Source organism: Myotis davidii, unplaced genomic scaffold (assembly GCF_000327345.1).
Source record: "Myotis davidii unplaced genomic scaffold, ASM32734v1 scaffold512, whole genome shotgun sequence".
Taxonomy (NCBI): domain Eukaryota; kingdom Metazoa; phylum Chordata; class Mammalia; order Chiroptera; family Vespertilionidae; genus Myotis; species Myotis davidii.
Genome location: NW_006284323.1, coordinates 1,115,317 through 1,129,775, shown reverse-complemented (window position 1 = coordinate 1,129,775; position 14,459 = coordinate 1,115,317). Strand labels below are relative to the sequence as shown.

Here is a 14,459-nt window from a genome sequence, read left to right as displayed (position 1 = left end):
CAAAATCATCCCTTTTCAGGTTTGGGGAAATGCCACCAGCCATTCTCAGATGCAGCCCTGCTGTCATGCTGGAATTGGCTTCGGGAATTATCCACTGAGCCAAACTGGCTAGGGCGTGGCTTCACGTAGTTTTAACAAACAAGGACTCAGAAACTGTTAGAAGTCCTTTTTGAGGAGACTCCTGGAAGAAAACTCTATCCAATCCTGAGGCAATTGGGGAAATGGCAAAAACATAATGCTGAACACCCAAGGGTAAAGAAATAGTTTTAGTAGCCATGTGTACCTGATAGGGCTGGTCTGAGGAGAAATGTCGTCATATACCTAATATGCATAGCTAAAATTTGCTGCTTAATAAATGTTAGCTCCCATCCTTCTATATTTGTTACACATATTTTCTCCATTATTTCCCCCTGTAGCATTTTGACTGCAGCATACACCATTCTCAATTTTAAAAAGTAATTTTCCTTTCAATTTCCAATGCGAATCTTTATAAAGACAGTGGTGCCCTAACCGGTTTGGCTACGTGGGTAGAGCATCGGCCTGCGGACTCAGGGGCCCTGGGTTCGATTCCGGCCAAGGGCATGTACCTGGGTTGCGGGCACATCTCCAGTGAGGAGTGTGCAGGAGGCAGCTGATCGATGTTTCTCTCTCATCAATGTTTCTAACTCTCTATCCCTCTCCCTTCCTCTCTGTAAAAAATCAATAAAATATATATTTTTTAAAAAGACAGTGGCATAATGGTTGAGATCAGATAAGCTGGTTTATGGGTCTGGACTTTGCCACCCACGGGGAGAGGCTGGAGACTTCATGGCGCCTCCATGACTCAGTTTCCTTCCCTGGGGGACAGCCGGGTAGACAGGCCAGGGCTGGAAATGTGTCCTGTGGATTACCTCCAAGACTTACTAGACATCGAGCCAGCATGTTTTGCAGATTTGTCTTTAAAAGAATGGAGGCCTGGCAGCTTTAAGGAGCTGCTGGGGTGTGGTTTAATGACATCACACACTTGGTAAAAGCTGCCTTTAAAAGCCACACAGAATGGGGAAAAAAACAATAGCACACACTTCCCGCCTCAAAGTTTCACAACAGCACCACCTAGTGGTAAACACACAAAACCACACCTGCAATGCCACCTGCAACTTAAAAGATGGCAAAATACAACAATCCGGCAAAAAAGAAAAGAAAGTGAAAACTCACATCAAATGATCTCCGTCATTATTAGAAAGCAGATTTCCTATTCTGTTTCTCCAGTAACTATTGCTTCACCTCCTAATGGTTTGAAATGTCTTTTTTTCCCTTCTTGTCTGGGTATCGTCAAACAAAGTGTCCAGTCATTGAAAGAAACCTATTTCTCAAGGATTGGTTAGATCACAGCTTATGGACAGTGTCCATCTCCATTAATCAAGTATTTCTGATTCGCCTGACTCGGTGCAGACCCCTCCAGAGTGACTCACTCAGGGGACCCTTCCGCTCCGGAAGGTGAGGGCCGGCACCTGGGTGAGAGTGGGTGCAGACCAGATGTGCTTTGGGAGGGGGCGGGAGCGGGGTGCACTCTCACAGCACACACTTGTCTTGGCTGTTTTGCTGGGCATGCGACTAGGAGCGGTTTCTTGTGTAGAATTTGGAGACACCATGTCCCTGCAGAGGGTTGGGGGGGGGCGGGCAGGGAGCACAGGTGCCCCTGAGGGGCCACATTCAGTCTCAGCCCCGTCCCATCTTACGGCACTAAACGTGCTTACTCGGTGTCTTTTCCATAGGCGCTTTCTCTCCACTCCCAGGATGGTTCTCACACTCCGGCTACTTTATTTTCCTCCCATTTTCAGTATATTCTACACCAGTGGTTCTCAACCTTCCTAATGCCGCGACCCTTCAATTCAGTTCCTCATGTTGTGGTGACCCCCAACCATAAAATTATTTTCGTTGCTACTTCATAACTGTAATGTTGCTACTGTTATGAATCGTCATGTAAATATCTGATATGCAGGATTTATTTTCATTGTGACAAACTGAACATAATTAAAGCATAGTGATTAATCACAAAAACAATACGTAATTATATATGTGTTTTCCGATGGTCTTAGGCGACCCCTGTGAAAGGGTTGTTCAACCCCCAAAGGGGTTGCGACCCACAGGTTGAGAACCGCTGCTCTACACCTTAACAATCAAGCCTGGGCCCTCCTTCCATTCAATTTCATCTCTGCTCCTTTCCAGGAACCTACATCCAGTCGTGGAGGTGCGGGGACCATGAGGCATTACCCACTGTCCCTTCAGAGCCACGACTTGAACTAAGTATTAAAAAAAAAATTCCAAGCCCAATATGTTGGAAGTATTATTTATTCAAACAAACCAAAGTCTTTTATCTCCTTTTCAATGGATTTTACCCTTAAACTGATGGGACATACAAGTACAAAGACACGATCACTTTAGAAAACTCGCTTTGAAGCGCACAATTTGGACAGTGTCTCCAGAGCGTCCGCCGAGATGGAGCGAACACCTCCTTCCCCAGCTCTTGATCTTACCGCAACTTTAAATCAGCGCCGTGTACTAAAGGTAGAGGGGACATTCCAAAAGGGAGATACAAAATACTCTTAAGCATTTTAAAAAAATACAAGTTACACTTAAGGATTGTGTATGAAAGGCTGTTAGTCTGAGAGATGCACAATACATTCTGCAAAGTGCAACCCCTGGTGGCTGCATTAGAACACAGGTTTGCGGCCTTCCTAAGGAAAACTCGAGTGTCTGCTGAAGTGGCAGAGCACAGGGACTTTCTACTTTCAGTATATTCATCTGTGCAATTAGCAGAAATAGTAGGACATACGCCATTTTAGATGACAAGAATCCAGCTTTCATTACATGACAAATCTGATTTCTTCTCTCTCTTCTCACAGGTACTCATGGCTACACTGAGAATTCCCGATCCCCACTGAGGAGAACATGCGTCTGCAATGAGGAGAGTGAGGGGGAAAATGCCAAGTTGATAACACTAGCAACAAAGAACACAAAATTATATAAGAAATGGGAGTTGAGGGAGTTTATTTTGGGTGATTTTCATTATAGAGATCCTTCCCTGACTTGGATCCCTTTTTCTTTATCACAAAAAGAGAAACATTTAATGTTTTCTTAACTTTCACTCAGAGGCGTTAACTTCAAAACTGAAAATTTCACTCCTGCAGACACAGTGAAGGGAGCTGAAACCTTGGTTCTCCTAGCGATCTTAGCCACCGGGCGCACATCCAGCCGACAGAGAAACATGCCCTGTGCCTGGGGAGACCCCTGCCTTCTCAAATACCCTGATCCGTGCCTCCATCATGAGTCAAAATACAAACATTCCAACCGAAATGAAGAACATTCTGTGGGAAAACACGAATGGTAAGGAGGCTAGGTTTCAAGGTCCTGGAGGGTGCAAGGCCCCTTTCCGTGATGCCAATAAGATGACAGCTGGGCTCAACGGACTCGGAATCTATTTTACAAACCTGTCACTTGTAACTACACAATCACACGTCTATAGTGGCAAAATACCCTCCTCAGATTGACCTGGGTGGGGTACCCATGTGGAACCTACAAATTCAGACTTCGCCCAGTTGGTCTTATACAAATAATTTTCCACCTGCAAAGAGAGCCGCCCACTCGTCATCACTGCTTCGTAGGCACCGCAAACTCCATCCATCAGGTATCGAGGGGCCAGACCGCCCTGGGACCTCAGAGACCAGGTGTCCGGAGTCTCTCTCCTGGGCTGGGTCTGAGTTTATCAGGAACCTTTCCGTGCCTCTTGGCCCAGCCCGAGCTGACCCACGCTCGTTAAGAGCAAGCGTGCTGTGAAATCACATAGGACGATGTAGTTTAGAAACACTGGCCATCTGCATATAATAATATCCTATATAATAAAAGCCTAATATGCAAATCAACCAAACAGTGGAATGACCTGTTGCTATGATGCGCACGGACCACCAGGGGGCAGATACTCAATGCAGGAGCTGCCCCTAGCCCATAGGCCCCCGGCCAGCCAAGGCGGGTGGCAGCAGGGAACCCCCAATCACCCTGCCAGTCACCCCACAGTTAGGTCCTGATCACCAGCCAGGCTGAGGGACCCTACCTGTGCATGAATTTCGTGCACTGGGCCTCTAGTCTGATTATAAGAAACCCTGAGAAAGTTTGGGGGTAGAGAAGAAAACACTGTATTGATTGGTTGCAGCTGGTGTCCTCACCCACACAGGGCCGGGCAAAAGTAGGTTTATAGTTGTGAGTCCGCAAAGCACAGTTTAGTCTTGTATTATTATTTACCAACTAGAGGCCCGGTGCACAAAATTCGTGTGCTGGGGATGACGGGGAGTCCCTCAGCCCAGCCTGTGCCCTCTCACAGTCCAGGAGCCCTCAGGGGATGTCTGTCAGCCGGACAACCTTAGCGCTGCCACGGAGGCAGGAGAGGCTCCCGCCATTGCGGCTGTGCTTGCCAGCCACGAGCCCAGCTCAGGGCTTCTGGCTGAGTGGCACTCCCGCTGTGGGAGCACACTGACCACCAGGGGGCAGCTCCTGTGGTGAGGATCTGCCCTCTGGTGGTCAGTGCACATCACAGCAACCGGTTGTTCTGCTGTTGGGTCAATTTGCATATTAGCCTTTTATTATATAGTACTGTTGTACTATTTTCCCATACGAACAACTGTAAACTTACTTTTGCCCCACCCTGTATTTAGTTCCAGTAGCTGACGGAACTAGAGGTTTGGCAGACACTCTGATGTCACTAGCAGGCCTGGCTCTGCTCTCACTTCCACACTCCACGGATGTGGCTGATGACCACGGCAGGCTGTCTCTACCCGCCCATGATGGCAATCACACTGACCCAGGGCCCTGCCCAAGGCCAGAAGCATGTCTGTGCTCACTACAGTCACCTGGGGATGCTCATCCCCTGGCCCGGGCCATGCGCAGTGCAAGGGTCCACTTTCTCACTGCCCATGCCGAGACGGGGCACGTGACCCCGGCTGGAATATTCCTGATGTTTGGGGTTGGCGGCTGTATAAAACAATTTGCACCTCCAATCGATTCAGCGACTTTAAGGGTAAAAGACATCCGTGGGTTCCTGGAATTGAAGCTACTTTTTTAAAAGAGCCAGTTCTGCTTATTTTGTTCCATACTGTTGATTATTTTAAAATTTCCCTTCCCCACTCTCAGCATGTCTTTTCCCCTTTGCTGTGTAATTGGTAAACAGCCACGAGTTTGCATGTGACATTCTCACGACCCAACAGAAACGCGCACAGTAAGTTCTGCCGGTGCAGTTTTCTCGGCACTAAACATCTAGCATCTTTCTTGGCAAAACTGTAATTTTATATTTTATGGTGTTTAGGTTTTTTTTCCTTAAAAAAATAAAAATTCTCTTCGTGGCGGTTCTGTCATCAATTGTGGTAAGTTTGCACAAGCACACACTGCGATCCCAGGCAATTATCTGGCTTCCCTTAATGAGGATCAGGTCTGTGAAACTAGATGATCGTTGTTGATGAAGCGGGCTGCGGGGCGGTGACTTATTCCCAGTGACATCACGTGGCACGAGGCCAGAGCTGAGAAGAGAACCAGGTTTGGCAGCTCTGCCACGTGGGGGCCCGGACAGGGGAAATTAACAAATTCCCACCCTCCCAGGGAACCTATTAAATAATGAAACACTCCTTCCTCACCTTAGATGAGATAATGCAATCACAACTGCTTTGTAAAAATCTAGGACCCGGAGCTCCACGAAGTGAGTGATGCATCGCTGGGAGCTACTTCCATAATTTGGAACCACAGTTAGTTAACCCCACGTTGATCTCCAGCCGAAACCTCCGCATTTCAGGATGCATCAGTAAAATCCTTCCCGATGTCGGGGGGCGGACTGCGTTCGGAAAACCCGTGCTGTCACACGCAGGGACCTTTCACACTGCGCACTTGTTTCAGGTTCAGAAGGAATACAGAATAGTGCGCGGGACGTGCCAGGTGACCCCGAGCTATCACTTGTCATGCTTTCCAATTCCCGAGGAAAGAATGGGCCTGTCCTATTTCATAAACAGTTTTAGCTGCTGAAGAGAGGATTTCGTTTCAGGCTTCCAAATACTTCATCGGGATTACAGAGCATTGTTCCCAGAGAAACAGCCATTGCCCATCAGAGAGCTGGCAAGGGTTTGACAACAGCCTCATGCTAAGCTGCAGTTTTCAGGCAAGAACCATCTCCCAGCATTTCTCAGTGTGTCACCAGCTAAGGATGACACCCTCAAACGGCTGCTACTTCCTTTCCTGCTCAAAACAAGCTCCTTGAAGGTGTCCCAAGCCAAGTCTCAATTTACGTAACGGGAGGAGGTGGGAGCCACTCACCGGGTTTTGACTCAGGGTCCAATTTTCGGCGGCAAGCTATGCCAAGAAAATGTCCCGCGTCCAATTGTCTATTTCATTCTCGGTGCTAAATTAGGCTTTTGTAATTTAAGTATTCCCATTAAAATGTCACATCCAATGACACCAGAGATGAAAAGGTAGAGAAACGTGAGACGAAATACAGAGAATTACAGCACACTTCATTCACACACCCCAGCTTGAAATCTAATTTGCTCTTATCACGTATGCCGGGAAGGGTGTCTGCTAATGGGCTGCAATAGAAATATTCTGAGCTCAGACACCTAACGAGGGAATTGGCACGGAGGACACCTGCCCGAAGACACAGGAAGCAAAACTAACCAGGTCACATCGGCAACTCTCTCCTTACTTCAGGGGTTCAGGCTTTTCGAAGCGAGGGGAAGGTGCCATGGAGGGGCGCTGCCTTCCCTTCTAGGCAAAGTGGCCCACAGAACAGCTACCTGGGAGAAAGCCAATAAGGCAAGAAGAGGATTAGGCTTCCAGAGAGTTCTAACTCTGAGATGTATCTTACCTGTATTAACTAGCTGAGACCAGACGTGATGATGAGCATCTGATAACCATCAGATGAGTTTTCTCCCACCATCCCCTCCTAGGAGGCTCATTCCTGCCGTGCTTGAACTGGATCGAGAATAACACAGAAAAGTCACGTTTCTCCGCACAAGTACCTGTGAGAGCTGGTCTGCGAGGCCACCATGACAGGCAGTAAGCGACCGCCCATCTCTTCACACTGGCATATATTTCTAAATAGGGAGGTGACCCTGGGACCCAGTGAGCAGAGCCGGTGGCTGACCACCCACAAGCAGCCTATTTCGAAAACAAATAACACACCAGCCAGAGGAGATCCTCCACAGTTAGCCCTTCCAGTGGGATTTTATTATACATCCAACTCACCGCAGTAGCAATGCAGAGCGAACACTGAACTTGGCACACAGACAGGAGAGAAGGGACGCTGGCCTGGAGCCCTTCTCCCAGTTACATCAGATCATATAAGGCTGATTATATCGAGTTACAGGTTTTTGGCTTTTCTTTGGCAAAGGCCTCAAATGATAGCAAGAGGGGGTTTCCCCAAATAAAGACACCCCTGCACACCCAGCGGGGCACCAAAGACAGAGCGTGCCCAAGAGGAGAGGAGCATGTGGGTCACCTGCTCCACCAGGTGGTTTAAGCGATGCAGGCGGGTGTGCTGGAGTCCACGGGGTTCTGCAAACGGCAACACGTGGTTTCCAAGCACAGGAATAACAGAAGGTCCCCCAAGTCCTTGGCATGTCTTGCGTCTTCCTTCCCCTGAGAGCCGGTCAGAAGTGCAGGCATTTAGCCGTTTCCTACTTCTCAAAAGGGTAACCATCAACCTACCTCCGTAGAAGATCTGGGAAAAGGAACCACTAAGCCAGTGACATGGACTGTGTTTCTCTCACTGAAACGCTGTTTACTGACTTTCAGATGAGCATATGAGCTAGAGCCGGGGTGGTGGCGGAAGCTCCTGACACACGTGCGGTTCAGAGCCAGCCGCCGGCCTGCTGGAAGGAAGGTTCTTTCAGGACAGGGCGACGGCTGGAACCAGCCTCCTGCACCTCCACCTGGGGTAGGACCCCGGGCGGAGTGCCGGTGGAGGTAGCGTCTGTCTTTGACCTTCACGCCAGCAACACTATGGAAGCACTGAGTACAACAGAGCGGGCTTCCTCCTCACTCCATCGCGATGGGCGAAGGCCTGGCATCTTCAGAGGGGCTGGTGAGGACCACTGGGTGCCGATCTCCACTCAGGGCCCAGAAAGGCCCAGAAAAGGGGCCTGCTGCTGTCTCCGACTCAGAAGGGCGGCTGGTTCTATCATCAGGCCCCAGGCTGCTTCTCCTGCCATCGCGTTGTGAGCCTTCTTGGACCCCTCGGGCCCTGGTGGACGCCTGGTGCAGAACACCTTTAAGTGCAATGGGTGCCAAGCTTCCCGGGAGGCGAGAGGAGAGATGGACTACATGCCCTCCCTTCTCCAGAGATGGGAGTGGAGCGCGGCTTGCTTTTGGTTTCGAGGCACAACAAGACGGTGTGGTATGCCAGTCACATGGTCTGAAGCCCAATGCACTCTGTTTTGGTTTAGATTGAGGTGGTTTTATTATCATTTTTCTCGGAAGAAGGGCGCTAAGAAATCAAGAATCAAAATACAGTGAATCTGGAAGGCATCTGGGAGCAGAAGAGAGATTTAAGAGTAATGGACACGGGGAGCACCCTGGCTGGGCGCCCCCTGCCTGCTGCACTTAGGACTTAATTCTCTTAGGAGCTGAGTTCAAGGTTGCTGGAGTTCAGGCTTTGCTCTTCATTTCCAGCGATGCCGGACCAGGGAGGACTCATCGTTGACAACTTCGGGGTCCCGGGGGCCGTGCCGACACCGGACCGGGAGGAGTAGCAGGATGATTAAGGTAAGAAGGATGATTCCACACACACTCATGAGAGTATAGGAGACGATCCACAAGATGGGCTCGTTCAAAGGCAGGGTGGGGACACAGTTGCTGGCTATGTCGTCTGTTGAGAAAGGCCCAGAAATTTCAGACACCGGGGTACCTGCAATTTCTGAGGAGACAGAAGGGGGAAACGCACAGCTGTGAGGTGAGCAGTCCATCACCAACATACGACAAAAGAGATAACCCTGCGCTTTACCGAGCCACAGCCACATGGCACCAGGCGCAATGGCTCAGGCACCTGGGCGAGCCCTGGGGGAGTCTCGGAGGCAGCGTGCCTTCAGGGGTCCATCCCCCGGGACTGGAATGACAGCAGGTTTCAAGGTTTAGGTGTGGAAACCGCCTGGTAGAAGGGCACCAGGGAAGCACCAGGCACGCCACGGAGGGCAGGTGAGAGCATCGGTCCGTGCCTGGCAGGCCCAGCTGGGTTGGTTGGTTGTGAGAAAGGAAGAGAGCAGCAGTACCCACAGCCGAAAGCTCAGCTGACCCCGCCTGCGTCCTGGGGACCTCCCCGGTGGGGTCACCTGGGTCCATGCTCCGGAGGGTCCTCAGTCTACAATGTGATAGTTTTACTTTTAGTTTTTAGAGGAATCGCTACACTGCTTTTTCATAATGGCTGCACCACACAACCCAGTAATTCCACTTCTGAGTAGTTCTCCAAAGACAAACACTAATTCGAAAAGACATACGCACACCTGTGTTCACACGGCTTTATGACAGCCAAGACATGGAAGACACCTGCGTGTCATTCATAAATGAATTGACAAAAACATGGTACATATGTACAATGAAATACTACTCAGCCATAAGAAACAAACAAACAAACAAAAAATGTAACCTTGCCATTCATGACAACAGGGGTGGACCCAAAGGGTATTACGCTAAGTGACATAAGTCAGACAGAGAAAGACAAATACTGTATGGTTTCACTCATATGTGGAATCTAAAAAAAACCACAAAATGAAACAAAACAAAAATCAAACCAAAAAGCCTCCAAACAGACTAAAAAAAAAACAGAGATTAAACTGGTGCTTGCCAGGAGGGATGAGGGCAGAGGGATGGGTGAAAAAGGTGAAGGGGGATATAGTGAGTGAATACTGTGATGTTTGCATGGTGACAGAGGATCGCTAGACGTAATGTGCTGAGATATGTAGACGTCAAATCACTGTGTTGTATACCTAAAGCTCATATAATATTGCGTCAACTATACTTGAAGACAGAAGTACTTAAAAGAGTATATTCAACAACCACAAAACCTCTACAATGGGCAGTGTCCTTGCTTCAGCATGACCCACACTCTGCATGGAGTCCATGGCCACCGGGGTCAGAATGGCCCAGGTGCTCCTTCTCCACCCCACACTGGTCCTATGTCAGTCACATGTACAGCATACGGAGGACCCAGAATCGAGAGTGGTAAATGAGTGCACCATTGAGTTCATGATGAGCGGTGAACAAAGAGAAAGCTGGGTAAAACCAATCCCGTGGCTTCTGCTGGCCGACACTTAGACGAGACTCTCACCGGGGAGGCAGTTGCAAATGTCTTTTCACAGTAGGTCATCTGTCTTTTAAAACATTTATTTGCTTTATAAATAGAGATGCTTTAACACCTGCAATTATGAGAGTGGAACATGCATAGTGCAAAGACCCTAATCCAGGAAGGCATAAAGAACTTAAAATGACCTGAAATCACTTCTGTTTCCAGACAAAACGGAGTAGGAGGGACCAGATTTACCCTCCCACCTGAAATAACTCAGAAACAGGACAAAGTATATGGAAAGAAAATACTGGAGATCTTGGAAGTTGGGCGAGGAGTGACGGTTAAGTCCCGAGAGGCGGGAGACAGATGAAGTGAGGACAGACACTCAGCTTAATGACTCGGGAAAGTTTCCGGGTTGTGGCGCAGGAAACAGAGACATGGGCAGAAGCCAGCAGAGCTCCCGGCGCTGGGGAGACAGGTAGATGAAGCTGGTAGAGTTTGCAGGGAGAGTCAAGGACCGAGGGCAGCTGTGTAGAAGGAAATGCCACACTTTTCAGGGGCCTTCATCTGGATGCTGACCAAAAAAAAAGAGTGACGTCCAGGGCAAGAACCACTGGAGAGGATTAGAAGACAGTGCTTGGGGCTCACACAGGGCTGAGAAGAGTGCCTATTGCCAACTGTTTCCTGTTCACTCCCTTTCCCAGAGAGCAAAAGAACAAACCCAACTCACAGGGTATCCCTGAGAGCACTAAGAGTCTTCTGTCTGTCACAGGAAAAATTAACCATAGATTAAACACCGCCCTCATGTCATCGATGATGCTCAAAGGCAAGACAGGGCAGGATCAACAGTTTTTTAAGTAACTTAACTGATCAAGAACAAATTTCAGGAATATTTGTCAAGATACAAAAGTACTGAGCACTCTTCTAGGTTCCTGAGCCCAATTTCAATGTGCGGAGGGAGTGGTTCCAACACCAGTAAGCACTTCTTGCACCGTCACAGGGTGCCCAAGGAGTCAACTCAATGCTGACACTAGCTATTTTTAGAAAAGACCTAAATCAAACTTCTAGAGATAAAAACTGCAATGTGTGAGATAAAAATACACTGCACAGTATTAACAGCAGATTATACACTGCAGAAAACAAGTCTAGTGAACTTGAAAACATAATAGAAGCTATCCAAAATGAAATACAGAGGAGCAAAACATTTACAGAAGCTCGGTAACATGTGGGACTACTTAGAGGGGCTGAATATCCATGCAATTAGACTACCCAAATGAAAGAAGGGGGTGAGGAGAAAAAATACTCGAAGATCTAATATAATTTTTCTAAATTTGATGGAAACTATAAACCACAGATCCAAGAGGTTCAAAGAACCCCAAGCACAAGAAACATGAAGTAGACTACGCCAGTGAATCCCTGAAGACCAGTGGTAAAGAGAAAATCTTAATAGCAGAGAGAGAAAAAAAGAAATATTTTGTACAAAGAGACAAAAGGGATTAAAGAAGATTTCATGTCAGAAATAAGCTATAAGACATGGGGTGGGTGATGGTGGTGGGGGAAACATTGCCAACCTAAATTTTATACCAAGCAAAAATATCTCTCAAAAAATAAAGATAAAAGACATTTTCAGACACACATAAGCTGAAAGAATTCATCACAAGAAGATGCACACACACATATAATATATCTTTTATTTTTCACTTATACCACAATAAAGCTGAAAAAAAGAAAAAAAGTCACAGCCAACCTGCCCTATAAAATACACTAAAGGAAGATCTTCAAGCAGAAGATCAACGATCTACACAAAGAAACAGTAACTCGGAGGCCATTTGAACACCTGCATGCTTATACACTGGAATATTATCCAGTCTAAAAAAAAAAAAAAGGAAACCTTGTCATTTTTGACAACATGAATGGACCAAGATGATACTATGCTAAGTGAAATAAGCCAGACGCAGAGAGGCAAATGCTGGGAGATCTCACTTATATGTGGAATCTAAAATAGTCGAACTAAGCAGCCAAGAGTAGACTGGTGGTTGTCAGGGGTTGGAGGGAGGGGGAGATGGGGAGATGTGGGCCAAAGGGTATTTAGTTTCAGGCATGTGAGATGATTAAGTCCTAGTGATGTAATGTACAACACGGTGATTGTAGTTAACAATATTATATTGTATACTTGAAATTTGCTAAGAGGGTAGATCTTCAATATTCTTACCAACACCACCCCCCCCCCCAACCCGCAAAAAGAAAGAAAATGGTAACTGTGTGAGGGGGTGAATGTGTTCGTTAGTCTGATGTGGTGATCATTTCACAATGCATGTGTAGACCAAAACATTGAGCTGTGCACCTTACATATATATATATATATATATATATATATATATATATATATATATATATTATTTTATATTTTGAGAAAGAGAGAGCGAGAGAGAGAGAGAGAGAGAGAGAGAGAGAGAGAGAGGTTTATTGCTCGTTTATTTTTCACTTATACCACAATAAAGCTGAAAAAAAGAAAAAAAGTCACAGCCAACCTGCCCTATAAAATACACTAAAGGAAGATCTTCAAGCAGAAGATCAACGATCTACACAAAGAAACAGTAACTCGGAGGCCATTTGAACACCTGCATGCTTAACTGTAAATAGGTAAGAAGATAACTGATTTAAAGCAAGAACAATGACAATGTACTGGTGGTTTAACACAAGTGAACTGTAGGACAGTGACCACAGGGAGGGCAGTGGGGAGAAGCGGAGGTATACGGTTGTGGGTTCTTCTAGTGTATGAAGTGGCAGACTGTGATAAGGTGTACACTATAAACCCTAAGGCGACCACTAAAGTAACACAACAAAGAGTGATAGCTAATTAACTAGCCAAGGAGATAAAAAAGAAATAGAAATAATCCAAAAGAAGGCAGGATAAGAGGAAACAGGTGGAAAAAGAACAGACGAGACAGAGAAAACAAGTAACAACATGGTAGACTTAAACACAACCATACCGATCAACACATTAAATACAGCCTACACGGGGGGCTGGCACCCTTTCTCTGTGAGGGCCACATAGAAAACATGGTAAGCTTTTTGGGCCACATACGATTTCTATCATGATCCTTTTTACATAAGCCCTTTAAAAATGTAGAAACTATTCTTGGCTCAAAAACAGGCTGCATGCCAGATTTGGCTGGCACGCTGTTGTCTGCCAATCTGTGGTCTAAACACCCCAACGAGAAAGCAGAGGTTGTCAAATGAGATAAAAAGCAATATTTAGTTTCATGACTGTATGCTGCCTACCAGTAACCCATTTTAAATGTAAATACTCAGATATATTAAAAGATAAAGGATGGAAAAAGATGTCTCATGCTAATGCTAATCCAAAGAAACCCAGAGTGGCTATATTAATACTAAACAGAGTAGGCTCAGAGCCAAGAGTATTGCCGGGGATGAGGATGGTAACTTCATAATGAAAAAATGTTCAATCATAAATAAAACACAACAACACTAAATGTTTATGTACCCAATAAGAGTTTCAAAATACATGGAAAAAGAATGATGAAACTGCAAGGAGAAATGAACAAATCCTCAAAAATAGTCAAGAGATTTCAACATCCCTTTCTCAATAACAGATAGAGCAAGTGGACAGAAGTAAGTAAGGACACAGCCTACCTTACCAGCACTACCAATCAGCTTGACCTAATTGACAATTGGTAGAATACACCACCCACACAGCTGAATAGACATTGTTTTCGAGAGCAGATGAAATGTTTAACAAGATGGGCCCTATTACAATCTATCAAACAAGTTTCAATAAACTTAAAAAGGCTGGGTTTATACTATGTCCTCTGACCACAGTTGGAATTAAATTAGAAGTCAGTAACAGAAAGATACCTGGAAAATCCATAATCACCTGGAAACTAAATAACCCAGTTCTGAAACTGTAAGAATTCTATAAGGAAACACAGGAGGAAAAGTCCTTGAATTAGGCAAAAAGTGTCTTAGTTACAACACCAAAAAGTACCAACCGTAAAGGAAAAGAAGAATAAGTTTTACTTTATCCAAATTAAGACCTTCTCTTTGAAAGATGATATTCAGAGACAGAAAAGACTGGGAGAAAAATACTTGCAAGTTACATTTCTTATAAAGGATTTGAATTCTGAACACACAGAACTCTGAAAAC

At 46.3% G+C, this 14,459-nt stretch overlaps 1 protein-coding gene across 1 annotated transcript in view; it reads right to left on the bottom strand.

The window, feature by feature from the left end:
- Positions 1 to 7,207: 7,207 nt before the first annotated feature.
- Positions 7,208 to 14,459, bottom strand: part of BACE2 (beta-site APP-cleaving enzyme 2) — a gene marked incomplete at its 5' end in the record, with an annotated part of 39,851 nt that continues 32,599 nt past the window's right edge. The window contains one exon of the mRNA XM_015568852.1: positions 7,208 to 8,926. Within this exon, the coding sequence (XP_015424338.1) occupies positions 8,673 to 8,926 (254 nt within the window). The remainder of the gene's footprint in view (positions 8,927 to 14,459) is intronic.